The sequence below is a fragment of the Neoarthrinium moseri genome (assembly GCF_022829205.1).
Source record: "Neoarthrinium moseri strain CBS 164.80 chromosome Unknown scaffold25_Wmoseri_CBS_16480, whole genome shotgun sequence".
Taxonomy (NCBI): Eukaryota; Fungi; Ascomycota; class Sordariomycetes; order Amphisphaeriales; family Apiosporaceae; genus Neoarthrinium; species Neoarthrinium moseri.
In genome coordinates, this window is record NW_026055139.1 from 354,871 (window position 1) to 378,630 (window position 23,760).

General features: G+C 56.9%; 9 protein-coding genes across 9 annotated transcripts; 5 read left to right on the top strand and 4 right to left on the bottom strand.

Annotated features, from left to right (window-relative positions):
- Positions 1-89: 89 nt before the first annotated feature.
- JN550_006928 (uncharacterized protein) lies at positions 90-2,033 on the bottom strand (the record flags this gene model as incomplete). The annotated part of the gene is made up of 1 exon (XM_049318721.1): positions 90-2,033. One exon carries the CDS (start codon positions 2,031-2,033, stop codon positions 90-92), a length of 1,944 nt encoding a protein of 647 aa, XP_049171163.1.
- Positions 2,034-2,612: 579 nt separating this feature from the next.
- On the top strand, positions 2,613-4,443 carry JN550_006929 (uncharacterized protein; the record flags this gene model as incomplete). Its single annotated transcript, XM_049318722.1, has 2 exons — positions 2,613-2,616; positions 2,684-4,443. The coding sequence occupies 2 exons, from the start codon at positions 2,613-2,615 to the stop codon at positions 4,441-4,443; spliced, it is 1,764 nt and encodes a 587-aa protein (XP_049171164.1).
- Positions 4,444-4,819: 376 nt separating this feature from the next.
- On the bottom strand, positions 4,820-7,064 carry JN550_006930 (uncharacterized protein; the record flags this gene model as incomplete). Its single annotated transcript, XM_049318723.1, has 2 exons — positions 4,820-6,205; positions 6,303-7,064. The coding sequence occupies 2 exons, from the start codon at positions 7,062-7,064 to the stop codon at positions 4,820-4,822; spliced, it is 2,148 nt and encodes a 715-aa protein (XP_049171165.1).
- A 1,567-nt stretch (positions 7,065-8,631) lies between these two features.
- On the top strand, positions 8,632-9,771 carry JN550_006931 (uncharacterized protein; the record flags this gene model as incomplete). Its single annotated transcript, XM_049318724.1, has 1 exon — positions 8,632-9,771. One exon carries the CDS (start codon positions 8,632-8,634, stop codon positions 9,769-9,771), a length of 1,140 nt encoding a protein of 379 aa, XP_049171166.1.
- Positions 9,772-10,344: 573 nt separating this feature from the next.
- JN550_006932 (uncharacterized protein) lies at positions 10,345-12,382 on the bottom strand (the record flags this gene model as incomplete). The annotated part of the gene is made up of 3 exons (XM_049318725.1): positions 10,345-11,669; positions 11,750-11,949; positions 12,006-12,382. 3 exons carry the CDS (start codon positions 12,380-12,382, stop codon positions 10,345-10,347), a joined length of 1,902 nt encoding a protein of 633 aa, XP_049171167.1.
- Positions 12,383-13,891: 1,509 nt separating this feature from the next.
- JN550_006933 (uncharacterized protein) lies at positions 13,892-15,558 on the top strand (the record flags this gene model as incomplete). The annotated part of the gene is made up of 5 exons (XM_049318726.1): positions 13,892-13,926; positions 14,062-14,084; positions 14,166-14,527; positions 14,601-15,434; positions 15,493-15,558. 5 exons carry the CDS (start codon positions 13,892-13,894, stop codon positions 15,556-15,558), a joined length of 1,320 nt encoding a protein of 439 aa, XP_049171168.1.
- Positions 15,559-16,655: 1,097 nt separating this feature from the next.
- Positions 16,656-18,006, top strand: JN550_006934 (uncharacterized protein; the record flags this gene model as incomplete). The annotated part of the gene is made up of 2 exons (XM_049318727.1): positions 16,656-17,770; positions 17,826-18,006. The coding sequence occupies 2 exons, from the start codon at positions 16,656-16,658 to the stop codon at positions 18,004-18,006; spliced, it is 1,296 nt and encodes a 431-aa protein (XP_049171169.1).
- Positions 18,007-18,246: 240 nt separating this feature from the next.
- Positions 18,247-19,743, bottom strand: JN550_006935 (uncharacterized protein; the record flags this gene model as incomplete). The annotated part of the gene is made up of 1 exon (XM_049318729.1): positions 18,247-19,743. One exon carries the CDS (start codon positions 19,741-19,743, stop codon positions 18,247-18,249), a length of 1,497 nt encoding a protein of 498 aa, XP_049171170.1.
- A 2,504-nt stretch (positions 19,744-22,247) lies between these two features.
- JN550_006936 (uncharacterized protein) lies at positions 22,248-23,140 on the top strand (the record flags this gene model as incomplete). The annotated part of the gene is made up of 4 exons (XM_049318730.1): positions 22,248-22,419; positions 22,487-22,561; positions 22,660-22,726; positions 22,882-23,140. The coding sequence occupies 4 exons, from the start codon at positions 22,248-22,250 to the stop codon at positions 23,138-23,140; spliced, it is 573 nt and encodes a 190-aa protein (XP_049171171.1).
- Between the last annotated feature and the right edge of the window lie 620 nt (positions 23,141-23,760).

A 23,760-nucleotide genomic window follows, 5' to 3' on the forward strand; every position in this document is an offset into this window, starting at 1 on the left:
CATTGAAAGGCTCTCTTGGCCGAAGCCATGATACAATCCTGATCTTGGTCGTGATTATATGATTCTAAAAGTACAGTCGCCACGATGATCTATTCTGCAGCTGGTGCTTCACCCTCTTGCGTGTTGGGTGCCTCGACCCTGTTCAGAATGCAAAGGCCTTCTACATGGCCTGTCTGAGGGAAGAAATCAAAGCCCCTGAGACTTTCAATGTCATATCTGATCTTCTTCCCGTTCTTTGCTGCGATCTCGGCATCTACCTCCCTGTTGCCTGTCTCACCCCTGACAAGTATCCCCACATCCCTGGCCTGCGTGTGCACATTGCAGCTCACGTAGACCACCCTCTTGGGACCGAAGTTGAGCAATTGGCCCAAAAAGTTAGTATCGCATCCCTTGCGGGGTGGGTCAAGGATTACGACCGTCTGGTCGGCGGGGTAGGCCATGTTCCAGAACAAATCACGAGCATCGGCGGCGATGAATTTGGCCTGCTTTGAAGGCATGTTGTTGGCTTCAGCGTTTCTGCGGGCGGATGCGATTGCCTTGTCATCAATGTCGATGCCTGTGCTGCTCTCGAATACAGAGGAAAGGGTGATGGTGAAAAGTCCCGTCCCGGAGTAGGCGTCGACGAGATACTTGATGCGACTGGAGGGATCGGTGGCTTCATTTTGAGACGGCGGCAAGACGTTTTGGCGTATGTGCTCTGTGAAAACTGGCAGAATCGAGTTGTTGTTTTGGAAGAAGGCGCCAGCGGTGTTATGGAAGACATGGTCGTCGATATACTCGGTCGAAATTGCGTTGGAATCAGTGATACAGGTCTTGTAGTCGGTGAATTGTTCCGTCTCGACTTGGATAGCATCGTCCGGAATTGGCGATGGCGAAGCAGACCCGTTCGTGGACACTCTCTTGGTGCTCTCACGGAGGAGGACCGTGGCGCCTTTCACGTACTCTGTGAACTCATGGTCTATCCGTGCCCTCTCCTGCTTCATCCCCTTCCGCACGGCATCTGTAGCAATGGGACAGTCCTCAATGTCCATGGTCTGTCGGCCGGTCTTGGGCTTGAAGCCGACGTTGGGCCTCTCCTGGAATCTCGGCTTCGCGCCCTTGGCGTTTCTCCTGTTCCAACCCGGGGGCCCGTCGAAGTGAGGCGTCAACTTGGTCCGGTAACCGTACTGCAACGGGCTCCCGATGGTGGGCAACACAGTCGGTACCAACTCGGGGGGGAGCTGAGAGAAGTTGCGGAATGCCTTCTCAACGATGCGCCGCTTCAGCTTCAGCTGCTCATCATAGTCGAGCATCTGAAACTGGCAGCCCGCACAGGACGCAAAGTACTTGCAGCTGATCCTCGAGTCGTCGCGGAGAGGTGAGGGCTTGGTCACCGAGATAAGATCCGCCACACTGTAGCCCTCGCGCTGGTGACGGTAGACCTTGACCTTGATAGTGTCTCCAGGGACGGTAAATGGCACCGTGTAGACACGCTTATAGCCCTTCTCCTGCGCCAAACCATCGCCTGTCGATGAAAGCTCCACCACGTCCAGCTCGACGACACTTCCTTCCGCGGGGAGGGTTTCCTGTTCCGCAGGTTCGTCGGCGGTGCCTTCAGAAGCGGCTTTCTGAGACGCAAGCAGGGCGTCAATATCCTTAGCCAGGACTTGGTCGTGCCATCCGCTCGTCATGTCACGCTCTCGCTTCTTGAGCCGCTTCTTGAAGTTCCCTATGGTTTCCTGTGGAAGGACCCTCTTCAATACGGCCTGGCGCTCCTGCTCAGGAGCCTCAGAAACTTGTCGAAGACGCTTCTTCAACTCGGCTTGGGGATCCCGCTCGGGTTCCTCAGTAAGGGCCGCAAACGGGTCCGCGGCTGCGTTTGGCAACAAGCTCCCCTGGTCATGTTTCTCAGCAGCCTGCCGCAGGGCCGCCGACGGGTCCTCAGCTTTGAGTGAAGCCATAGCCGAAAAGGATCTGAACTGAATAGAAGGACTGACGAGAGGCCGGCTCCCGCTCAGGAATATTCGCGCTGGCAGGCTCAGGTTCAACCGCATCGATGAATGAGCGTGACTGGGTGCGGTGCGGCCGGTTTGCTTCGCTCCCAGTTATAAAATTCTCTAAGCTGCAGAAGGCCCCGGTGAGAAAAGCTTGCAATGCACGCCAGGTGATTGGCAGATGCATGAAGGTGGAGTTCTGCGGTAGCTTGTTCTGTGGGGCCTGGGCCGTTATCGTTATCGCCGCCCTCTAACCTGCTGTAGTCATGTACCTGCTGTACTGTACTGCACTGTACTGTATGTAACTATGTAACTTACCCCCGAGGGCCCCTTATCGCCCCAGGTCTCACCTAGCGCGCACCTCATCGGCTTCGGCTTCCCATCGGGGGCCATGCCGGAGATGGCATCTCACTGGCTTAATGATACGGACGACAATCTCGGCCTCGGCACGCGAGTTCTGACTGTGCCTCGCTTTCCGTCCTTTGGGTTCTCGATTCCAAGTGCACCGGGCTACAAGGCTGCGGGTATTCCCTGTCCATGAGTTTCTCTCTTTGAAGTGCCAGTTTTGCTACCTGTTGCTGCGCTATCGTTTCACCGTAACCCTCACCCGCTTGTCCTCTTGCGCCGCCATTACAAATCATGAGTGAGTTCAGACACCGACGACCACACGAGCATTCTGGCAACCCCCAAAACTCACGAGGATATCGTAGATACACTAGCATCCCTGCCTCGGAGCCTCCTGCTTCTTCTGCTCACAGCATCTCAATCATTTGCCAGCCCAACATGGCCGCCGGTATCGGGGGATCAACCGGTACTTCAGCATCCTTCCTCTGGCGGCCGCAAAGGCGGAGTGGCCTGTGAGAGTAAGGTATGCAGCCAGATTGGCATCGACCTCTTGGCGCGGGGCGGCAACGCTGTGGACGCCTTCGTCGGCACGCAGCTCTGCGTTGGCGTCATCGGGATGCAGCACTCTGGGCTCGGCGGCGGCGGCTTCAGTCTGATTAGGGACAGGAACGGGAGCTACACGGTGATTGACTACCGGGAATCAGCGCCGGCTGCTGCCTTCCAGGACATGTACCGAGACAATGTCAGGGGCAGTGTGTTCACCGGTCTTGCGGCCGGTGTCCCCGGCGAGCTTCGTGGGCTGGAGGAGGCGCATAAGAGATTCGGGCAGTTGCCCTGGAAGGCCGTCGTTCATCCGGCTGCCCACGTCGCCCGGTTTGGGTTCCCGGTCACCGAGGATCTCGTGCGGTACATGGACTACGCCATCTCATTTGCTGGGTGGAACTTCTTGGTGGAAGATCCGAGTTGGGCGCAGGATTTCGCCCCGAATGGCAAGCTGCTGACCTTTGGCGAGACCTTGACCCGCAAGCGCTATGCTGACACCCTGGACGCGGTCGCCGACGATGGTGCTGATGTATTCTATACTGGTCCCATCGCTAACCATACCATAGCTGCCCTTCAGGCTGATCAGGGCATCATGACACTCGAGGACCTCGTTGACTATAGAGCAATCGTCCGCGAGTCCGTCAACATCACCTACCGGGGTTATAAGCTGTTCTCCTCGGGAGCACCCTCCAGCGGTGCCGTCTGCCTCAGTACCCTCAAGACCATGGAGCGCTACCGGACCGAGGATACTGCAGATACGAACCTGACGCTTCACCGCTTCGACGAGGCAATGCGCTTCGCCTACGGTGCTCACCAACAGCTTGGCGACCCTGCCTACGTCGAGTCCATGGACACACTGGAGCGCGTGATGCTGTCAGCCTCGGGTGCCGAGGCCACCCGCCGCTTGATCCTTGACAACACGACACAGCCGGTGGAAAACTACCTCTCCAAGCCCTACTATACACCGGCGGCGCACGGCACCTCGCACGTGGTGACGGCCGACGGCGACGGGATGGCCGTGTCGTCCACCACGACGGTCAACACACTCTTTGGCAACCTGATCATGGTGCCCGAGACGGGCGTCATCCTCAACAACGAGATGAACGACTTCTCGATCCCCGGCGTGCGCAACGAGTTCGGATACGCGCCCAGCCCGGCCAACTTCATCCGCCCGGGCAAGCGACCCCTCAGCAGCATCACCCCCGTCATCGTCGAACACCCGAACGGCACGCTGTACGTGACGGTGGGCGCCGCGGGCGGCAGCCGCATCATCAGCAGCACGACCCAGGTCGCCTGGCGGGTGCTGGAGCAGGGCATGACCATGCTGGACGCCATGCGCGAGCCGCGCTTCCACGACCAGCTGATGCCCAACGTGGCCACCTTTGAGTACACGTTCGACAACGCGACGGTGGCGAGCATGCGGGAGAAGGGACACAACGTCACGTGGGTCCGCGAGGGCGTGAGTGCCGTGCAGGGGATCAGAGTCACCGCTGGGCGTTTTGAGGCGGTGGGTGAGACCAGACAGAAGAACAGCGGAGGGCTGAGCTTGGAGGCACACGAGACGCGGATGGGTGAGTTGTAGACGTGTGGTTCGCACGATAGATTTTACTTGTGGATTTAATGTACATCTCGGCAATGCAAAGACCAGATTCTCCGCCCAATGCTTTTTCTCCTGTTGAGACCTCCTTCTATTGTCCCAGCCGTTCCGGCAAGAAGAGCGACCGTGTTCCGTGGATTTTGCCGCGATACGTAAAAGTCAGCACTGTTATGACGTGCGTATTGACCCCCTAGACAAAAGATCCTGGGCCATGTGTGAAGCAAAGCTTGTGCTGCCAGCATTGAGACCTGACCCCCTTTTTGGTGTCGCCGTCAAGCATGCGATCATACCTTCAGGCCGAAAACACTGTCAAACCCATTTGTCAACCAATTCTGCCTGTGTGCGTACCATGCAGTAAGATCTAGTCCACCTCCCACACGCGCGGCTTGTCCTTATCCTCCAGCAGCACCTTGAGTGCCTGGATGGTGACCTCGACAACCTCGGCCCGTCTGCTCTTTTTCGCACATTCCTGGAGAATTGCCAACCCGTTCTCGTCTCTAATCTTGTCCCGAATGGCCTCCCCGGTCTCACCTTCGCACGAGATCATGTTGTAGACCACAAAGACGCCACGATGCCTCAGGTCCTCGCTTTCCTCTGCACATAAGCCCAGAACGACCTGGACGCCACGATCCCTCAGCAGTATGCCCTTGACGATGGGCTCATACGAGGTCAAGGACGCCAGGGCGCCACCTGCTCCACTCCGGGTGGCTTCGTCTTCCGAATCTGCAAGCGCGAGTAGGATATGCAGTCTGTTCTTCGCTTGTGGCGTATCCTCGGCATACAGTTGAATACCCTCAGGGGCCTGGACTATGTTGCAGATGAGTTCGACCGCTGCCTTGGAGACCATGTTATTGGGGCTCAGCAGCTGCTCTTCAATCTCCGTCCACCCCGCGCGAATGATCGTAGCTCGTGTGTCGTCATCGGTGGACGCGAGATTCGTGAGTGCCATTAGCGCCTCGAAAGTCGGCAAGAGGTCTCGAGTTTCCGCAGCAGGATCCGGTGAGACAATGGAGATGAGAGGCCGAATGGCTGAGTTCTGTGGCCGGGCACGGGTTCCTCCAAAGACAAGAGCAGGATTAATGCTGATCAGTATCCGAGCCAGCGCTTGTGCAGCCGTTCGCCGTGTCTGGGCCTCTGATTCGGGCAGGGCCGTCCAAGCGCCGATCATCAGGTTGACAGCCCCTTGTTGGGCAAGCTGGCCTCGAAGTGAGGTCGTCACGGAGAGGGCGTAGATGATCGATATAATGATGGAGAGGGAAGCGACGGACCCGTTCCTGCTGTGCGTCACGAGGACAGGCACGAGGTTGGCCTCAAAGACAGCCTTACATCGTTCTGCGACGTGCGGGTCGTCGTTGAGCGGGTTCGGCGCGCCCGTTTTCCCTGCAGCGTTTGCATACGCCTTCAGCTGGCTCATCTTCCTTTCTTCCTCGGACTGGGCAGGGCGATATCGTGTGACGTTCTGGAACACACTCAAGGCACCGTACGTGAGTGGTGATTTGGGGGCAGCCTCGGCCAGCAGCTTGACCAGGCTTGTGAGGAGCTTCTTGTCGTGTGCAACCTCCTCCCTGACGGTTGGTTGAATGGTTGCATACGCCAGACCCTCGACGGCGTGCTGCTTTCCATGACCTGCGTCCGTTAGTATCATCGACGTGAACTTCTTCGAAAGATCCTCGATGCTCGTGGTGGCCAGCGTCACGCGCTCGGCCCCCGGTTCTCCCGCTGACTGTTGGTTGGTTGAGGGTACAGCCTGAAGCCTTCAGGTCAGCCATTCCCGTCCGTCTCATCTACTTCCAGTAAAGGTGCTCAAAGACTGGTGAAGCAACTGGGAGTTGCAGCGTGCCTACCCTCAGTTTGGCCAGAATGACGGCGGCCAGGTTCTGTACGGCCTCCGAGTGCCTCCTCATGGCGATGGATCCCTGGGCGCCTTCGACGCCAGTGTCGGCGGAATGGACCGCGGTCGACAGCTCCGATGGGTCCTGGTCGACGATCTCCTCCAGCCATTCGGTGCAGTACTTGGCAATGGATTCGCGGCAGGCCGAGTTCATGGCGGCGGCATTGAGCATCTCGAGACAGGCAGTCTCCACCTTTCTGCTCTTCCACTTCCGGCGCATGAGGGGCCCGAGGCTCGGGAGGAAGCCCTCGCTGAGAAACATCTCTGCCACCATGTCGGGCGCAATGGGGAAGATGGCAGCGGCCACGCAGAAGGCGACAATGTAGTCGTCGTACGTCCCCCGCTTGACTCTATCGAAGAAGAAGTAGGTCAGGGACTTGGAGCCAGCATCGCCAGCGGCCTTGAGGTAGGCAGAAGTGGTCAGTATGGCGTGGCCGCGAACACTGTCAGCCTGGCGCATGTCGAGATAGCTGAAGATGGTGTCGACGCAGACATCGTCGATGACGGTGCAGATAGACTTGTGATCCTTGTCGCGTTTGACCGCTTCGATGTCTTTGTTCAGCAGCTTGGTAAGCTGATCGAGTGCCTTGCAAGTATCGTCATCCTCCTGGCCGCCTTCCATCAGTCGGGCGAGGATGAGTTGGGCCTGGTCGAGATTGTCCAGCTTGGCCATCTCCTCCTCATTGGATATGATGGCAAGAGAGGCCTCGTCCATCTTGATGAGATTTCCGACTCAGCTGCGTGCGGGAGACTTGGAAAGAATGGAGAATATAGGTGCCAGTCAAGTATGTGCGGTGTTAGTGAGAGTCCAGAGGGCGGCTCAGGTGGGGGGGGGCTTTGGATATAAGTCTCACTGGGCCTGACAGCCTCACAAAGACGGACTCTCGAAAGATTCTAACTTGAGCACGACTTCAGTCTGGTGGCACGGAAGACTCGGAGCTAGAGGAATATATATCCGGGGCAAAGAAATACTCAGCAGGCGAACCGCTTGGCTGCCTTGCGGGGAGGTGCGTGACCCGGAGAGAAGGAAGAAAAAAGTCTGCTGTACTCGTGAGCAAAGCTGCTGTGAAGGGTCAACCGTCTGACGCGCCCGGTCCCCAAACCCTCTGTGATTGGCCTGGCAGTAGTTGCGAGAGAGGGATTGCCTGAGGGAGAGGCTATCCTTTGGGGGGGATATGTCGAGGAACAGGACAAAGCGCCGAGCCTTGATTCGTTGCAGGCAGTGTCACTTGGCACAAAGCGTGGGCGGTTGCTGGCGATGTGACGGTGGCAGCGCGGGATGAGCAGGGTGGTGGCGTACGAGGATTGCCGCTACTGGTAGCCGGCAACGGGGCGTCCAGGGCGTTGTGTCCTGGAATGTAGGAGTGAGAATGAAAACATCGATCTAGGGACAAATGTATGGCGGAAGAGACGGCGTGCATGCCGGCATGGACGTGTATATGCTGAACCCTGTGGTGGATCGAAGCGATCTGGAACAGCACGCGACGCTGGAACTGCCCCTCACTTTAAGCACCCGAAGTATCGCGAGCCCACCCACTCGAGCTCCAGCTGCCACCTGGGCACTCGCTCTTTGTTTGAGAACAGCTTGCACACGTCCTAGCGTACCTACATACCTAGCTACCTGCTCATCAGTGCTCCGCGCACATTTCAAAGTAGTATTTACCGTGCGCTACCTCAATTGAGACGTACGAAGCTTCAAGACAGGCGTTTACCTTGTCTCCCGGATGCACACCGTGATCCCTGGATGTCGTACATGAAGTCAGACGAGCCCTACCTAGGCACCTAGGCAGGTAGACACTCGAGGTCAATCGCACACACGCAGTGACGTAGGCCCCCCCCGAAGGCCCCCCAGACAGCGCCGAGCCGGACGGGAGCTCCAGTGGGTCGTTGGCGCCGGCAGCACGGCCAGCCCAGTTGCCAGGCATTCATTCAGAAGCTTCCGCCCAAACCGCAGTCGGGCTAGCGCGCCTCCCAGGGCATCCAAGGGCCTGGAGCCCGGCCGAGCAGGGATCGGATTGAACCTCTATACATAGTTCGTTCACGCTACCTATGTAACTTCACCATAGAAGGCAGACAGCAGCATCTCGCCCCGGGATACTTCGTGGACGGCACGTTCTGAAGGAGGCGCCACAAATCTCCGTACACCACGAACCGCTGAGTACCGTGGGCGTCGGCGCCGGCGTCGGCCGCTGCTGTTCTGATCGCGCCTTCTGCCCACCCAGGGCTTCGGCCCGTCCTCTCGCCTCCTCTGCCTCGCCTCGCACCACCACCCTCCCGTCGGCATGAACAACATCGACGCGTCCGCCCACTACGAGGTCGAGGCGACGGGCCAGACGCCGTCCCTGCTGACCCTCATCATCGACACGAACCCCCGCGCCTGGGCCGCCCTCGACGGCAGCCTGCCCTTCTCCAAGGCCGTGGCCAACATCCTGGTCTTCGTCAACGCCCACCTGGCCTTTGGCAACGACAACCAGGTCGCCATCCTCGCCGCCCACTCGAACCGCGCCGTCTGGCTGTACCCCCCGCCCCCGGGACGCCATGCTCGTCACGGCAGCAGCAGCGGAGGGGACCGGGACGGGGACGTCGAGATGGCCGGGGCCAACGGGCAGAACGGCGACAGCGCCCGCCAGGGCGCGGCGTCCTCGGCCAACAAGTACCCCCAGTTCGCCTCCATCGAGGCGTCCATCGTCTCCTCGCTGCGCTCCCTCGTGTCCGAGACGGCGGCCTCGTCACTGCCCGCCACCACCCTGGTCGCCGGCGCCCTGACGACGGCCCTGGCCTACATCCACAAGACGTCGCTGGCCTACGCGCCCCCCAAGCAGTCGTCGGACCCGGCGAACCCGACCACGGCCGCCACCGTGACGGCCACGCAGACGCCGACGCTGCACGCGCGCATCCTGGCCATCTCCGTGTCCGACAGCGAGCCGGCCCAGTACATCGCCACCATGAACGCCGTCTTCGCCGCCTCGCACGCCCGCATCCCCATCGACACGCTGTCGCTGTCGCCGCACGCCTCGCCCACCTTCCTGCAGCAGGCCGCCTTCATCACGGGCGGCGCCTACCTGTCGTGCGCCGCCAACCCCTCGGGCCTGCTCTCCTACCTCATGTTCGGCTTCCTGCCCGACGCCGAGGCCCGCACCCACCTCGTCACGCCCTCCCAGGACTCCATCGACTTCCGCGCCGCCTGCTTCTGCCACCGCAAGGTCATCGACACGGGCTTCGTGTGCAGCATCTGCCTGAGCATCTTCTGCGAGGTGCCCGAGGGGTCCGAGTGCCTGACGTGCGGCACCAAGCTGGCCCTCGGCAAGTACGGGGCCAAGCCCGTCGTTGTCGTCCGCAAGAAGAAGAAAAAGAAGAGGATCAACGGGTTGACTGGGCGCGAGGAGACAGGCAGTGCGACCGGGACACCGGCGCCCACATGAACAGAGGCCATCTTTTTTGGGGGGGAACACATTTGAGCCATGGATAGGGACTTTTTTTAGTTTGGCCGAAAAGGCGCTCGCGGCATGTAGGATATACGGAGTTTTTCGGGGCATTGAATCGGCGCAATAGACAGAATGGAATCACGGCGATGGATCTTGCATTGCGTTTTGGTTTTCCAGGCTGGGAATGGTTCAACGCTTAGTATCATGATTGACAACCGAGATTCATATAATGACTCGCCGGGCAAAGACTCGTGGTGAAGAATATATCTCTATGTCCATGAGCTCTGTCTCTCTATTTGCTCTCTCTCCAAGTTGTTCACCTGATTCTGCCCAGGTAAGAGAGCGTGCGTGGTAGTGGACATGGGGTAATTGGTAGGGGTCTAAAACAGAATGTTAACAATGCATGAGGGTATCAACGCAAAACGCCACTAGGATGCACGATCTGCTCGAGGCAACGCCGCCAACTCAAAGGGTTCTCGCCAATTAGACTGAAGTCGCCCGGTGAGCCTGTCCAGGTACGCAGACCACACACGGAAGAGAGCGGGGAGGTGCTCCCAGTTTCCAGCCCTCTCATGCCGCCCCAATCTTCCTGGCGCCTTGCGCAACTCCAGCGCAGCCATCCGGCAGTCTGCTCATGACACAGTGGGGCTGTCTATCGCTGCTGCACATGCTGGCCAGTGCAAAACTGTCCGTGTTGTGGGCAAAGTAAAGATAGTAGCCCTTCTTGGTCTGCTTGAGGGCCATGGCGCCAATGGCGCTGGCCGATGACGAGTTGAGGACGCCCGGATGGTTCTGAAAATCGTTGATAATAAAGCTTTCCATGATGAAACTCTCCTCGGACTCCTCAACGTCGGCGCCACCCTCGCCACGTCGAGTTCCGTGGTAGAGGCGTTCGGCGCATTTCTGAGCGGCCTGTGTCGTGGCCATATGCTCGCCTGTGCCGCTGGTGACTGCACCCACCACCATACGATCGTCATCCTGGCTGTTGGCCGGGATGATGGCCGTGCCGATGCCTACCAGCGCGGCTGGTCCGACACGGCTGCGATGCTTCATGCCAATGCCGCCAGACGAGGAGCCTGCAGCCATGTTGCCGTACTGGTCGATGGCGATCGCACCAACTGTGTCAGTGATTATGTCCTCGTTTCCACGGTACATGTCATCCCCCAGAGGGCTGCTTAAATGAATGGGATCGGGTTGGACACTAGCGGCGGCATGAGAAGGAGAGGACGGTGAGATTGGCGAACTCGCCCCATCGCGCGTGTTCGTCTCATCACGAAAGGAAGCGTCATGTATGTTGGCGTCGGGTGTCATTCCACTCTTATGTCGGGCTTTCTTCGACGTGGGTGATCCCGATCTAGGGGGCACAGTGTTGGAGGCTCGAGGGCTGGTCAAGGCTCCAAGAAAGCTCAAGGGGCTGCGTTCACTAGGCCGGGGTGTTCTCGGGCCAGGAGACGTGTTCGATGACACAGGGGATCCAGCTTTGAGAGGGCTGGCACTGGCAAGTGGCGCGTCGTTTACCGCTGGCGTGTTGGCTTGAGCAGGAGAGTCTGGCTGCCCCTCGTTCCAAGTACCCGTCAGAATGGCATTTGTGTGGTCACGCTGGTTTTTCGGGCGAGCGTCCTCCTGTCGATCCGGAGCCGCCATAATCTTCACAGTATTGGGTGTGACGGAGGTTTTTGCATCAACGCGGTCCAGGTCCTCCTTCCACTTCATAAAACGGTCTCTGGCATTGCGAGACACAAGCCATTCGTTAGGTACCAAAGGCATCCCATGCTCATGTGCAAAGTCCTTGGCGCCCTTACCAACAAGGAGGTTGGGAGGAACACGTCGAAGACTGAGTGGCTTGTGACTCTCATCAAGTATCATCTTGGCCAGGCTGATGGGGTTTTTGATGTCTGTGCAAGATCAGTCGAGAAGGACATGCAGGGAACGTCCATCGCCCAAAGAAGAAGGCGCAAGAAACAACCGCACTTACTCGGGACGGCGCCGCAAGCACCGCTGCGGCCATGATGATCGACAATGGTTGCATCACACGCCACAGTTCCATCGATCGCCAGATTGCTGCCGAATCCAGCGTTGGTGATCTCCTTGTCCTCGAGGATCTTGATGGCTGCCTCAACGCCTTCAGTGGCTGGCGCTCCGAGCTTGAGGAGCTTCATAGCAGCGCGAGCAGCACTAATGAGTTGTCAGTGAGATGACGCGCATGGCGTAAATGAATCCGAAGAACTCACTCGCTGCAGGCATCCAGGTGAAGGCGCTCGTTGGCAGTGCTGTGGTACCCAGCTCCCGCATGGATGAAGATGGCTGCCACGCCAGGTTTCGCCCGCATATTCCGTCCTTCGGCACCGTCAACCCACCAGTTGTCCTTACTAGCACCAGCCGTGTGCCACGAGGGGACCTCTGAGCCAGGCGGGAAGATGGGCTGGTCAATATCAGGGTCGTAGGCGCGCCGAGGTTCCCTTGTGTGGACCACTGTGCCCTCCCGTGTCGTCGGGCTGTCCGATGGCCCCAAGATGTCCTTGTGGTACTTTCTCTTGCCAAGAAACGAGTTGAAATCGCGCATGTAGGTCTTGGCGCGCGACGGAGCCTTGTCGTCTTCGTGGTCCATCATGAAGACTTGTCACGACGAGAGTTGCAGGAGAATGGGTATGCACAGGCCCGATAGTCTCGAATGTTGCACGAAGATGGTAGCCGTTGGGCTGCCCGGGTCAGATGCTAGACGAAGTCACACGTAGCGACAGTAACGGTGACTGGCTAGGCCACAAGGTTGCTGAACCGAAGGGATCGCAAATCGTAACGAGTTGCCACACTGATGAGATGAAAGAAAATAGTGACCGTGGGATGATGAGATCTGCTGCCCAGAACGGGAAGTAGACGGGGGCTAGAGATGCTGCAGTATGGAATACCACGTATGTATCTGCATCCGCGCCAATCCCATCCAGTGGGACTGGTAGGCGGGATCGTGTAGGAAGAAGAGGAAGATAGGAGGGGACGGTCACGACGATGTCATGGAGGCAGTAGGGAACATCAAGACGCCGGGACTTGTTTGAAGCGCTCCCGCACTTCCTGAGCCCGATCGGCGTCGTGGCTTCCCGACGAGACAGCGTTCACGCCTTCTCGCCTTCTCGGCCGTGGGACAGCAGGACAGCAGGACAACAGGACAACAGGACAACAGGGCCAGCGGGTTGCCGAGGGAATCGGACGGAGGCGGCACTTAGTATAAGCAGACCATGACGCTGCTGCCGGATGGGGATGCTGTTGCTCTCCAGTCCCCAGTATCACCTTTTCCCAAATTTGGCCTTGGCACAGAATCTCCAGCAGCGAAGCTCTAGGGAACAGACAAGACAACGGCTCTTCACGGATAGCCCTGGAGACGACCAAGTTACAACGGTAACCCAGGTGGCCCCAAGCCGGTCGCCGAGTCGTGATGGAATGAGTCTTCTTCTCTGCGATCGACGACAAATATACGTAAGCTGGCTCATGTATTGCAGCAGCCAGCGGAAACGTTCCAACCATGGGCATGTCTATCGATGATTGGCCTCCAGCCTCCAAGATCATGGTGGGGCACGAACTACCCACCTTGACTTGGTTGTTGTTACTGTGCCATTTCTGTACACAGCAATACCAGCTAGATCGGACAAGTCTTGAGATTGAAATACGGTATCTTCTATATCGACCGCATCCGCCGGCACAAGAGGGTGACATCGTGTCTAGACCGAGTATTGGGGTCGCTCTTGAGGGCCGCTGTGCATGTACTCCAGCTGTGTACGCCGTAGTGCCCCACCAAAGCCAGCCCCAATGTAGCCCACCTTAGGGTACCTACCTGGGTACCTAGGTATCATGGTAGTGCCTAAAGTAGGTACTGGCCGGGGTCCTTCGGTGCAGCACCGCCACAGCCATGTCATACCTCGAGCCCCCCCCGGCCAAGCCAGCCTTCACCTCCCAGGTCACGATGCAAGTACAGCAGTAGCCCAAGGCACCCAATTGCCATCCATTAGCGACAGCTACCCCGCCGGGCCTCCCAGCATCCTCTCCTCCACGACGACATCACATCCTCACCGCAGCTGGAGACGCTCCCTTTGCATCCCCCGTCGCGCCCCTCCTCCCGCCATCCAAGATGGCGAACCAGACGCCGGCCGTTGTCATGGACAAGTACGTCGTCTCCTGTGGAACCCCGCAATCGCACCCCGTCCCGTCCTGTCCTCCCCGTGCCGTCACCCAGGCCGCATCTTGTGAGCCACGATCAACGGCGACGCACGCATGCTAACATGACCTCCCCTTCCCCAGCGGCACCGGTTTCTCCAAGCTTGGTAAGACGACGCAATGGCCTCACCTCACCCGGCCCACGCCCCTGCGCACCCGACGGACTGCCCGGTACTGACAGGCCAAAGGTTTCGCCGGTAACGACTCGCCCTCCTTCGTCTTTCCCACCGCGATAGCTACAAAAGGCCCGGCCGCTGGCGGTGGCGGCACTGGCTCAGGACGCCCCGCCGTCGCCAACAAGCCCTCGTTCCTCACCGGAGGCGCCGGCGCCGGCGGCCATCTGTCCGGCAAGCGCGGCACCGAGGACCTCGACTTCTTCATCGGCGATGAGGCCATCACGGCCGCCGCCGGCCCCGGCTACGGCCTGCACTATCCCATCCGCCACGGCCAGATCGAGAACTGGGACCACATGGAGCGTTTCTGGTCCAACTCCATCTTCAAGTACCTCCGAGTCGAGCCCGAAGACCACTACTTCCTGCTCACCGAGCCTGTACGTTGTCGCCGACCCCGGCATCCTCCCCGATGCACGATGCACCCTGCTGACCCTAGGCCCCCCTCCCTAGCCGTTGAACCCGCCCGAGAACCGAGAGAACACGGCCGAGATCTTCTTCGAGTCCTTCAACTGCGCCGGTCTGTACATTGCCGTCCAGGCCGTCCTCGCGCTGGCCGCCTCGTGGACGTCGGCCAAGGTCTCGGACCGCTCCCTCACCGGTACCGTCATCGACTCGGGCGACGGTGTCACCCACGTCATCCCCGTCGCCGAGGGCTACGTCATTGGCTCCTCGATCAAGTCCATCCCCATCGCCGGTCGCGACATCACCTACTTTGTCCAGTCGCTGCTGAGAGACCGCGGCGAGGCCGACAGCTCGTTGAAGACGGCCCAGGAGATCAAGGAGGAGTACTGCTACGTCTGCCCCGACATCGTCAAGGAGTTCTCGCGCTTCGACCGCGACCGCACCCGGTTCGCCAAGCACGTCGTCTCCCAGCCCGGCGGCCGCCAGGTCTCGGTCGACGTCGGCTACGAGCGCTTCCTGGCCCCCGAGATCTTCTTCAACCCTGAGATCTACTCGTCCGACTTCCTGACGCCACTGCCCGTCGTGGTCGACGGCGTGATCCAGCAGAGTCCCATTGATGTGAGACGAGGACTCTACAAGAACATTGTGCTCTCCGGCGGCAGCACCCTGTACAAGGACTTTGGCAGACGGCTACAGAGAGACATCAAGCACCTGGTTGACGACAGAATCCGGGCCAGCGAGGTCCGCAGCGGTGGCGCGAGGAGTGGTGGCTTGGAGGTTCAGGTCATTACGCACAAGAGGCAACGTCACGGACCCTGGTTTGGTGGCAGCTTGCTGGGACAGACGCCCGAGTTCCGATCATATTGCCATACCAAGGCCGAGGTATGTGAACCCCGTCTATTGGATTGGCCGTTGAATACACCGCTAATGTCGAAAACAGTATCAAGAATATGGTCCAGGAATTGTGAGGAGATTCGCTTTGCTCGGTGGACCAGGTGGCTCATAAGCCGTGTTGTGCGCAGTTTAGACGGGGATGCCACCAAAATGGGTTGTTAGGCGTATGGAAAATGGAGTATCCCATCAATGCCACTAGATCCTTTTTCTTCAAGCGAGCACAAACCGGCTGCTTGTTTACCTCTCCACGTTTTACCACGATAACTTTGATCCAAAACACATTCTGAACCCTCTGTCTACAGAAGTACCACCGGCGATTCCCATTGACTGATGTTGTATGTTATGTAATCATCTCTCGGACGAGGCGCACGATGCCAGCTGGTCTGAAGAGTGTGGACCCTTCCCGTGGCAGGCGGATGACATCTCCTCAGCCTACATGTGCCTGGTTTCCGATCCCGTTGCCGGGCCCTCTCAATAGAGAAAACAGGTGTTTTGACTGTGGTGAGTGCTCTGGGATTGGTTTCGCTGGTGTTTGTGGTCGCGAGTGCCCCCGCCAAGCGCTTGGCCACGACCTCCTGTTTCGGTCTCCACGTCTGAGCGACGCAACCACTAGGAGGAAATGCGACGGTTTGGTGACAAGGGTCCATCTGACAGGTGTTCTGTCTCTTGCCAGAGTGCGAAGATGGTGCGATTTCTCGAATTCAGATTGACAAATGCTTATCTGAGTACCTATATGAGGAGACACCTCATACTTATAGTCATGCCCGGCCGTTGCTGTGGTCCAATCAGCGACCGGCAGTTGGTATTGGTTATATGGGCTAGCGGCAACTATATACGAGGCGACATCACCAGTGAGATATCAGGCCCAAAGGCGTGCATGCGCTGACAGCTTTCCCACTGCGTGTCCATCCCATGCATCTCGTCGCTACCCATCACAGTGATGTCTGCGTAAGGCTTCAGATGATGTTCCGAGCGGCCGGTTCGAAACATTGGCGTCTTGAGATCTACGATCTGCAGTGGACGCCGATCCTGTGTCTACTACCCCACAAACCAAGTCATACGAGTGCTGTTTCAGCACGGGTGGTTGGCTAGGAGTTTTATAATCGCAGATCTACGTACATAGAGCCATCTTTCTGCCCATCCAAAGCGGCCGTGCTGCCCAGGCCGATTCTTGCATACTCGTGCCGGAAAACCAAGACGCCAGCAGCCATGGAAGGACGGCCCAGTTCCAAACGCAGGAGCAACTCAAGAAATCGCAGCTCTTTCAAGGAAAAACAACGACGGGAATCATGGAAGGACGACCGTCTCAATACCATCACGCCCACCAGTGGCCTGGACCTGCTTATCCGCCAGGCGCTGGCGCGCAATGCCTCACCTGCGACATATCTATTCGATGAGGACGGAAACCGCATTTCGCCGCCAGCCTCGCCGCTACGGCGCTCCGTGCAGCCCCTGGAGAGCATCGCGGACCGCATGCGGCAGAAGCGGAGGTCCTGGTATGACGGTGCCGAGCCCGGGCAAGGCGAAGATGACGACGACAAAGAGGCTCGGGACCCGGATGCGCCGTCCCGCCTGCTGGCCCTCCCCACGGAGCTGCAGTTCTTCGTGTTCGCGCACCTGGGGCTCAGCGACCTCGAGCGTCTGCGCCGCACCTGCCAGTTCTACCGGCACATCCTCAGCCCGGAGTACGTGCGCGCACTCTTCGGCGGGCACCAGGGGCTTGCGAGCCAGCTGACGGGCCACTGCCAGACGTGCCTCGCGTCGCCGGGGCGCGCGTCGCTCATTCTCCAGCCCCAGACCCGGCCACTCAGCAGCAAGTGCTTCCAGTGCAGCGTCAAGGCCCGCGAGCTCGGCGTCGGCACGCGCGTCCCGCTGGCCAGCGGCGCGGGGGCAGGGGCCTGGGTCTGCCGGTGGTGCGGGTGGCCGGTCGCCGGCGAGGCACACAGCTGGGCCAACGAGCAGTTCCACGTGCAGTGCTACGACCGCTACTACCGCGTGCTGTGGGTGTTCCTATGCCTGGGGTTCGCGCAATTTGCTGTCGGGGTCGTGGCTGCGGCGCTGAGTCTGGTGTATTTCCGGGGCGAGCTCGTGGTCTTTGCGCCGACCGTCGTCAATTTCGTCCTGCTGTGGGTGTGTATGGCATTTCTAATGTTCAGGGGTAATCGAATACGGACGTATCACTGGGTGGGGATGGTCGAGCTTGTCATCATGGGGCTGTGGATTCCGCCTATATATGCCGTGGCGAGAGACCTACAAGACGGGGGAGTGGGCAGCAGGCCATTTGAGAGCTCAGTCGCCGCGCTGGCCTTCTTTGCTACCAACATGTAAGTTCAAAAGGGACCATCATGGAAAGTCGTCCAGGTGCTAACTCAACCCAAGGCTATTCCGTCTGTTCAACTGCATCGGGAACATAGTCCTCACTCTTGGGTATGATATGACCAAGCATTACGCGCCACAAATCACGCTGCGGCGTCGACTGATGAACTTGCTGATGACTGGTCTGATATACTGGACATACCCACAATGTGTCGAGCAGAGATACCCCCCTGACTTCAATTGAAGTAAATTTTGTTTATTAATACACCAATCTAGATGGTATTATAAAATGATATCGTATTTGAAGTGACCCCCTGAGCTGAAATACTACAAGATCGAAGAAAAGGGCTAGACAATGGTGCAAGTGGCAAAATCCACTCAGGAGGAAAACTGCACCACTGGTGCGCATGATTTGAACCGCTCTGACTTGTAAACGAACGATATTGATGAATGGTCTAATGTAATCTCGGGATTAGCTCGCCCATTACAGCCAGAAGATTCCAGTGATGGCTCCAATCATGAGCACCACGATGGAGAACTGAGCCTGGGATGCGCCGGCAGTGGCGTAAGTAGGATAGGCAGCCGCAGTCGCTTTGGTATCGACGGGGCTGTCGCCGGATGTGCCTTGAGAGGTTTGAGCACTATTTCCAGCGGGCTCGCTTGCTTGGGCAACCGCTGGGAACGTGGATGCAGGGGGAACCGCGGCTACAGTAGGCGCCTCCGCTCCTACTGGTGCGGCAGCATACGTCTCAACGGGCTTTGGAGGCTCTGGCTTTGCGTAGGTCTGAACAGGTTGAATAGGCTCCTCCTGAGCATAGGTCTTGACAGGCTTGGCTGGATAAGTCTCGGCAGGCTTCGTGGGGTGTGGTATGGGGTACGTTTCCTTTGCGTGGGGCTCTTCCGTCTCCTCTGGGCACCAAGTTGTAGCCACAGTCTGGACCTCGGTGGTTTCCTTGTTGATAGCGCAGCTCGTGACGGTAGGATGGCACGACGTGATGGTATATGTCGTCTTTCGGGTGTAGGTGGATGTGTAAGTGGTCTTTGCTGTTGGATGCTCAGCAGGGTGAGTAGCGGGATATGCTCCAGTTGGCTGCGGCTCGGGCTTGGGCTCAGCTGGATTTCCTTCAGGCTTTGGCTCCGGCTTTGGTTCGATCGGATATCCTTCATGCGCCGGAGGTACAGGCTTGGACTCAGATGGATATCCGTTCGTGGGCGGTGGATGGGGCTTGGTATCAGTTGACACCGGTGGAACGGGATACGTAGGAGGTGGAGGATGCGGATTGGTCTGGGTTGGCTCCTCAGTACCTGTAGACACGGATGGAGGGTACGTTATAATCTCAGTAGGCTCCTCGGTCCCTGTAGAGACGGGTTGGGGGTACGTTGTGATCTCAGTAGGCTCTTCGGTCCCCGTAGAGACGGGTGGCACCGCGTACGACTCAATCACGGTTGGTCCCTCAGTTTCTGTCGGCAGCTCAGAGCCAGTTGACGATCCGATGACAGTAACTGAAGGATATGGTGTGAGAATCCCAGTGGCAATTGGGCTGACTTCTATGGTAGAAGAGTCTGTGACTAGGTCACTAGATATAGGCACTTCCACCGTTACCGTGGGGAACAGGGTAATGCTTGTGGTCGAAAGCGTTGTTGAGGTGCTAGAACTGGCCGATACGACGCCGTCACTCGTGAATGTGCTTGCAGAGACTGAGAGCGATGTCGAGATCACGACAAAAACTGGCGGGAAAAGGCTCAACCTGCTAAAGACCGTCGTCGATGTTGAAAGGGAAGTTGAGGTGCTAGTGCCGCTGACCGAAAGAGACGATGTTGTTGAGAGGATTGTCTCCACGTCAACAATCGTTGTCGGTGAAGTCAGAACAACCTCGCTCTGTGACTGTCTTTTTTCTAGACGGGGCTGTCTTCCCTTCAGGGCGCTACCCTGAGCCAGAATAGGCAGCCCAAATGCAACGAGGTGGAGGTTTGACCGCATGACGTCCCGTAAACGAAGGCTTGGAGGCCACGGGTTGGTAAAGGAGTGAATGATGAAGGACAGTTTTGCAGTATACCCCCGGAGTCTGTCAGTCTATCTATATAGCAGCGCTTGGACAGGTAGTGGAGAGCTCTGACCTCGATGTGGAAATGAGTGATGCTAGTGGCAGTCAACACTTGGAGGTGTATACCTACTCAGTTGCACTTCGATATGACGCTTGCTATGGCCATGGACGCACTGACGGCCAAACTGAAGAATGCCTAGTTGGCTATTGCTTCTGATACATAACTGTCTTACCTTGTTCCAGCTATTGTGTTAGGGAAAAGGGAACATGCGTCTTAACGATGCATCAGCACCAGCGGCCTGGCAACCAATCTCAATAGGTGATGGTTTCCAAGAATGATGACATAACTCGCGATTACTCCGTAAGACAGCAATCTATTTCGCAGACAGTCTTCGCCAAATACTTGTTCCATCTCTTTCAGAGTGAGGTGTGTACGAAACTATTTAGCCATCCTTCTGGCAAAGGTTAAGAGCCCTCCCACGTTGGACCCGGGTAACCACTTATTACCAAACAAATTCTAAGCGTGTACATATAAAGCAGTCTATGCGTTCGCGTAGACAAGGTTACCGTCTAATACATCTTATAATTTCCGGTATTATATGCAATAGCACGGATCTTATGCTCGCAGAGAAAGAATGGGTGAATGGCGGAAAATCATTCGAAGCCTAGACACACACAATCCCAAGCTGGATGAGGCTCCATGGGTTGATCCGCGACTATTGTTGCCATGCGGGATATGTCGTTTGTCTTGGCACAGAACCAGGCCAAGCGGTCCGCGCTCCAATGCAGGTCCACACAAGACACTACTTGAAACATGGCATGTAGAATGAGTTGGGAAATTCGACATGGAGGTCATTGACCATATCCGAGTTATGGGTCAACACCACTTTTTGAGCATTGGCTTGGTCAAGATATTCCAATGGGTGGAAATCCATCGCTCGCGTTTAGCAGCACTACAAAATGTATAATTCCACAAGAATGTAGGAATATTAACTCTCAGGCCAGATTTTCGCCATGAATACAACTGGCGAATCTGCTTGTCACCTGAGTACCCGTATCCTTCGGCTAGGGTTCAGTTAGAGTACATCACATATATATCTAGGTTATCGTTCTGAGTAGTAAACGTGCCAGATTTCATCCAAGTAAATAAATATGACAGTCAGAAACAGGAAACTGCTGGAGCACTGGTCGGACCTGGTCGGAGAACTAGGTCCGACCAGAGCAGCGCATGGCATTTGAAACATGATCGTGGCGTTTGGCCAATTTGCCATAGGAAAGGGACGAGATAAAGCTATCGAAATTCAAAGCTAAGATTAGCTTGCTTAGGCGTAAACTCTGATTTTGCTTCACCCTGGCTATCATTCTCAGGCCATAAGAGGCTATATAATTTCCAGACAAAACCCCGTGTTGGCACCGTCTGTTTCTTGGTAGTGGAGGAGGATGTGGCTGAAGGACCGACCGCAAGAGATGAAAAGGCCCAAACAGGAGGCGTTGATAACCATAGCATCCAATGGCTGATCTCAAACCTCAGCTCCAAGAGAATTGCTCATATCGCGACCGTGAGCTCTGCGTAGTCGGCATAGCCGCTATCACAACAACAAGATTGGATCTGTGCGCGAACAACGGGATAGTGGCGTTAACCAGACAGCGTGCTGCTTGTGCTCTACTGAAAGCACGAAACTACAGTATGGGCAAATATTTCCCTGGCAACCATCTCTACATGTACAACACGAGACGCACTTCTAAGACTTTCGGATTGGCGTCAAGTTCGCCATGGAAGAGTGGTCAAGTGGAAAATTGCATAGAGTAACCGATTGAATTGTAGAGAAGTGGTTTTGATGGCGCCCACCGCTGCATAAGTTAGTCACGAACATCGAACGACTGAGAGGCAGTAAGTGATCTAAGTTGGACAATGAATGGACCTTGCGTCCCTGAGAGTAATCACCTAAGATGATCTCAATATTCCTCGTCGATGTACGAAATATGAAAAGACTACTGAATCCCCTGTAAATGACTGGCTACATCGTTACACAGATTGAAACGGCCTTCTCGTTATATCGTGTAACGATAGTAGCAATGCGATGCGTCTAATGCGCAGGATTGCATTCCTCTCTAACTAGTATGGGATGAAAGTCGGTGAAACGTAAGAAGGGGAACAGACATACCTGATTGGCAAATGAATGGAGGAGTAAATACCAATTGATGGGAATTGAAATGTTAGTTGCGGGTTTCGTCGGCTTCTAACCTGAAGCTGGCCATAACCCGAAGGTTGGCTCTTGCGTATCTCCGCACGCAAAAGCCGCACGAATGGCGTGCTCATTTAGCCATCTGTCTGCATCAGCTTCCATGGCTCCGCATCAGCATCACTAACAGCTCCACGAACTCTCTACACACCCTACTCCCTGCGTGAGAAGGAGACATTGGCGCGTGGAACCTCACAATGACCATGGTCAATCGCCCCGCAGTGGCGGACCCCCAAGACGACCTGAAAACGGTCGTCGACGCCCGGACCCGAGAGTGGCATTTCCATATCTATTTCTTGCTACAGTCGCCCACCGAGACGGCGGCAGCGCTCGCTCTTCGTGACGCCGTCCTCAGGCTACGCCGAGATGGTAAGCTCGGTGGCACTCGTAATAATTGCGTACATGGGAAGACATGCCAGCTGATCCATCCCCATAGGTGCATTTGTTGCTGTCCCATTGTTCAGGGTCAACGAGTACCCAATTGGACCACATCCTGCTGGATCGTACGAGAGTGAGTAGGGCCAACACCTTTGGGCGAGCTTCGGCGCAGCGTATCAGTGAAGCGCCCCGTCTCACAACGTCGAGGCTGAGAACAACCTTTCGATGTAGTTTGGGTCCCCGAATCGTCCTTTTCTGATGTCTTCTTCTACCTGGCATCCAATCGAGGCAGCCTGAGGTACGTTTTTCTTTCTCTACACCCTGTGTTAAACCATAATCTACACCTATCTTGTTCCAGGCACAGGCCTCTCATTTACAGGCCCCTGATATTACCTCCTCATGCGCAAAGAGGCGGATGATTAGATCTGCAGCCATGTCTCACACTGCGTACAGCGTCCTCGTCCATCCCCTCACTGCAAGTCAACGTCAAGATCATGAGTCTCGCCAAGCTTGGATGGGCACACCATGGCCGATTTACCTAGATGGCTTGCCGCGCGACGGCGATGTTCCGCTTCAATATCCTGAACTGGGTCTTGGCTGGTCTACCTCGCCAGAGCAAGAGCTCTCCCTCGAGGAGAGGCGCAGAAGGGGCGCTCTAGTCGAGGCATTATTAGCCGATGACCCGGAGGCTGCGCCGGCTCCTCAGCATTGAAGCGCTTGATTTTGGCTAGGTGGATTGACATGTCTTGGGGAAGGATTGCAGGTTGACGAGGTGGCACGAAGTCATTGAGGGCATGCGGAATACAACTGCAGAGAGCTTTATACAGCCCGGAATCCCGCTCCTTCTGCATCGCTATCTAGGTATGCAAGCCATTGATGCCATGGCTGGAATAGGATTTTGCAAGATCTGGCCCTCTCCATTCCGATCCGCGCGCGGGTAAGACGTAGTTAGCTCAGCACTCCACTATTCACGACAGCTCTCATAAGCAAAGTTGTGTAGCACACGCAGATGGGCTCCGTACCACACAATATACTCGACGTTGCGCAAAGGCACTCTGCTTACTAACTCAAGCAATCTGATGGCATTTACCGCGCGGCATTCCCCGAAACTTGAATTCCATGCCGTCGTTAAAGAAGAAGGAAGAAGAAAAGTGGAGCTTGGATTGTGCGGCCGCAACAAAGCCAACCAAACCATTTGCGCCGGTCCTGCGGCAGACGCCGAAGTGTTAGGAATGAATATAGCGCTTAGTTAGCCTCTCTCTCTCTCTCTCCCTCTCCCTCTCTGTACCCACTCTCCATGCCATCGATCGGCACGGATCCTGAGTTACGAAT